This window comes from Sinocyclocheilus grahami, unplaced genomic scaffold, assembly GCF_001515645.1.
Source record: "Sinocyclocheilus grahami isolate Dianchi unplaced genomic scaffold, SAMN03320097.WGS_v1.1 scaffold1453.1, whole genome shotgun sequence".
Lineage (NCBI taxonomy): Eukaryota > Metazoa > Chordata > Actinopteri > Cypriniformes > Cyprinidae > Sinocyclocheilus > Sinocyclocheilus grahami.
In genome coordinates, this window is record NW_015506632.1 from 102,472 (window position 1) to 104,689 (window position 2,218).

General features: G+C 41.6%; 1 protein-coding gene across 1 annotated transcript in view; it reads right to left on the bottom strand.

Annotated features, from left to right (window-relative positions):
* Positions 1-2,218, bottom strand: part of LOC107570398 (formin-2-like) — a 44,085-nt gene that overhangs the window by 18,634 nt on the left and 23,233 nt on the right. The window contains exons 5-6 of the mRNA XM_016256626.1: positions 1,857-2,202; positions 1,057-1,198 (exon numbers count right to left, since the gene is read on the bottom strand). Coding sequence (XP_016112112.1) covers positions 1,057-1,198; positions 1,857-2,202 — 488 coding nt within the window. The remainder of the gene's footprint in view (positions 1-1,056; positions 1,199-1,856; positions 2,203-2,218) is intronic.

Here is a 2,218-nt window from a genome sequence, read left to right on the forward strand (position 1 = left end):
GACCTGTAACCGTTTCCCCGGTAACCGCAGTACTCAAAGCAGAGCAGCACCTGACTTTGAAAATTGCAGCGCTCATGTTTATTTCTGTTATCTTATGTTAATTCTGGTCTGTACCCAAATTTAAGACCTCTTGAAATCATAATTAAGACTTTCTTGTACAATTTAAGACTTTTTATTACCTTAAATTTGGTACAAGCAAATTTAAGACTTAAGGACCCGCGGGAACCCTGAAACTCAATTCCGCGATACAAACTCAAACATGCAAGATAAACACAAACTCTAAGATAAACTCTGAATTGCATGATATAAACTGCAAATTGGACGATATAAATTCTGAATGGGATGAAATAAACGCAATTGCATGTTTTAAACGGTGAACTGAAACAAACTCAAAATAGCGAGATACAATCTCAAACACAAGATATACACAACTGTAAGAAACTGAATTGTGCGATATAAACTCAGAATATCTGCTTTTTTTCTTAGCAATCCTGAGTTTATATTTCACAATTATGAATTTATATCTTGCAGTTGAGTTTCTCAGAATTGCGATAAAAAAAAAGTTGCAGTTACCTTTTCAAAAAAAATTCTGTATTGCATAAAGTGCTATAGAAATAGATGAAAAGCTGAAAAGAAAAGCTGGAATCTGTTTACATTGATCTGCTCAACAGGAATCCATCCAGTGGCACAAAGTTCCTATAGTTGAGGAAACTCCCACATACAAGCCTTTACAGGAACAGACTGAGAATATGAATGTGAAAGCTGGTGGTTTCCACATACGCACGTCTGACACAGATCTGATAAACCCACGAGCGTTTGGAGCACTTTGCGATATTTATGCTCCTCGGTTCTGCTCTTTACGGTCATATTTCCAATCAGAGCTGCAATCCGGTGCACGGCGGTGCCAAGCGCTTGGCCATTTACTCTGAGAGGAGCCGCCGTCTGTACACAAACGTCAGGACTCAGTCATGGAAACAGTCTCGTTGTGCTCGTAAACTCGTACCAACTCTAACCTCATCCTGAGCCGCAGACATAACAGCGGACGTCTCTGCTCACCTGCTTGGTCTTTGACCTGCTGATCGTGTCTGAAAGAGGCTTCTTCTTCTCTTTCACTGCAGTTTTGGAGAAGAGATCGACAAACTCGTCAAAATCCACGGATGGCTCTTCGATCTTCTCCCACACGAGAGCATGAGAGTCCCTGCGGAGGAAAACAGACTTTAGGGGAGAAAAACACCTGCTTTATCAACAACTCCTCAGAAAAAGAAAAACACATGGCAATCTTTTTACAAAAGAAAGAAAGAAACAAACAAACAAACAATCAAAGACAATTAAATGAAAAAAATATAACAAAACAAATTAAATAGACAAAAACTACAAAAGAAAACGGAATGAATGAATGAATGATCATTTATTATTTAAGCTTTCGTTAATTTATTATTATTTATTATAAATATAAAAACATTTTAATAAAAAAAAAATCAGCAGCTGAAATCAACATGTTCATCATTTACAGTAATTAATATTGACCATCACGCTATAATGGGTGGTGTTGCTAGGGCACTGCATTTGGTTGCTAGGGTGCTCTAGGTGCATTCTTTCTGACTAGAATGTAAAGTGTGTTCTGGTCTGTAGATGTGGCTCAGGCTCCTCCTCTGTATTTTTTCATCTGTTTTATGGTTCAGCAGCTGAAAATGGTGCATCTGATCACTCAGATCACTATCTATAAGAACTAGTGAGCAATAATGATTATTGCCTTATTAAAAACTACAGTAACTATGGTATTCTGGTGATTAGTGTGAGGGGAACCGATCAAAACAGCAGCATTACAAAAATAAATGACTGTAGAATGATGGTACTTTTTGGTGTGCAGCTGTATTCGGGTCCAGTACAGCGGTTTCATTGGTCTCGGTGGCTCCACCAAGCTTTTGCGAGGCGGTTTCTCCTGCGGAACTCCTAATGCGTACAGACCCAGCGGGAGCGGCGGAGGCAGAGAACCCAAACCGAAGGCCAGAGGAGGACCAGGAGCCAACGGCGGAGGACCTGGAGGAGGAGGAGGTGGAGGAGGAGCTGTTCCTGGAGGCGGCGCAGATACACCTGGCAGAGGAGGCGGAGGAGGAGGCGCACCCATTCCTGGTAGAGGAGGCGCAGGAGGAGGTGCACCCATTCCTGGTAAAGGAGGCGCAGGAGGAGGTGCACCCATTCCTGGTAAAGGAGGCGC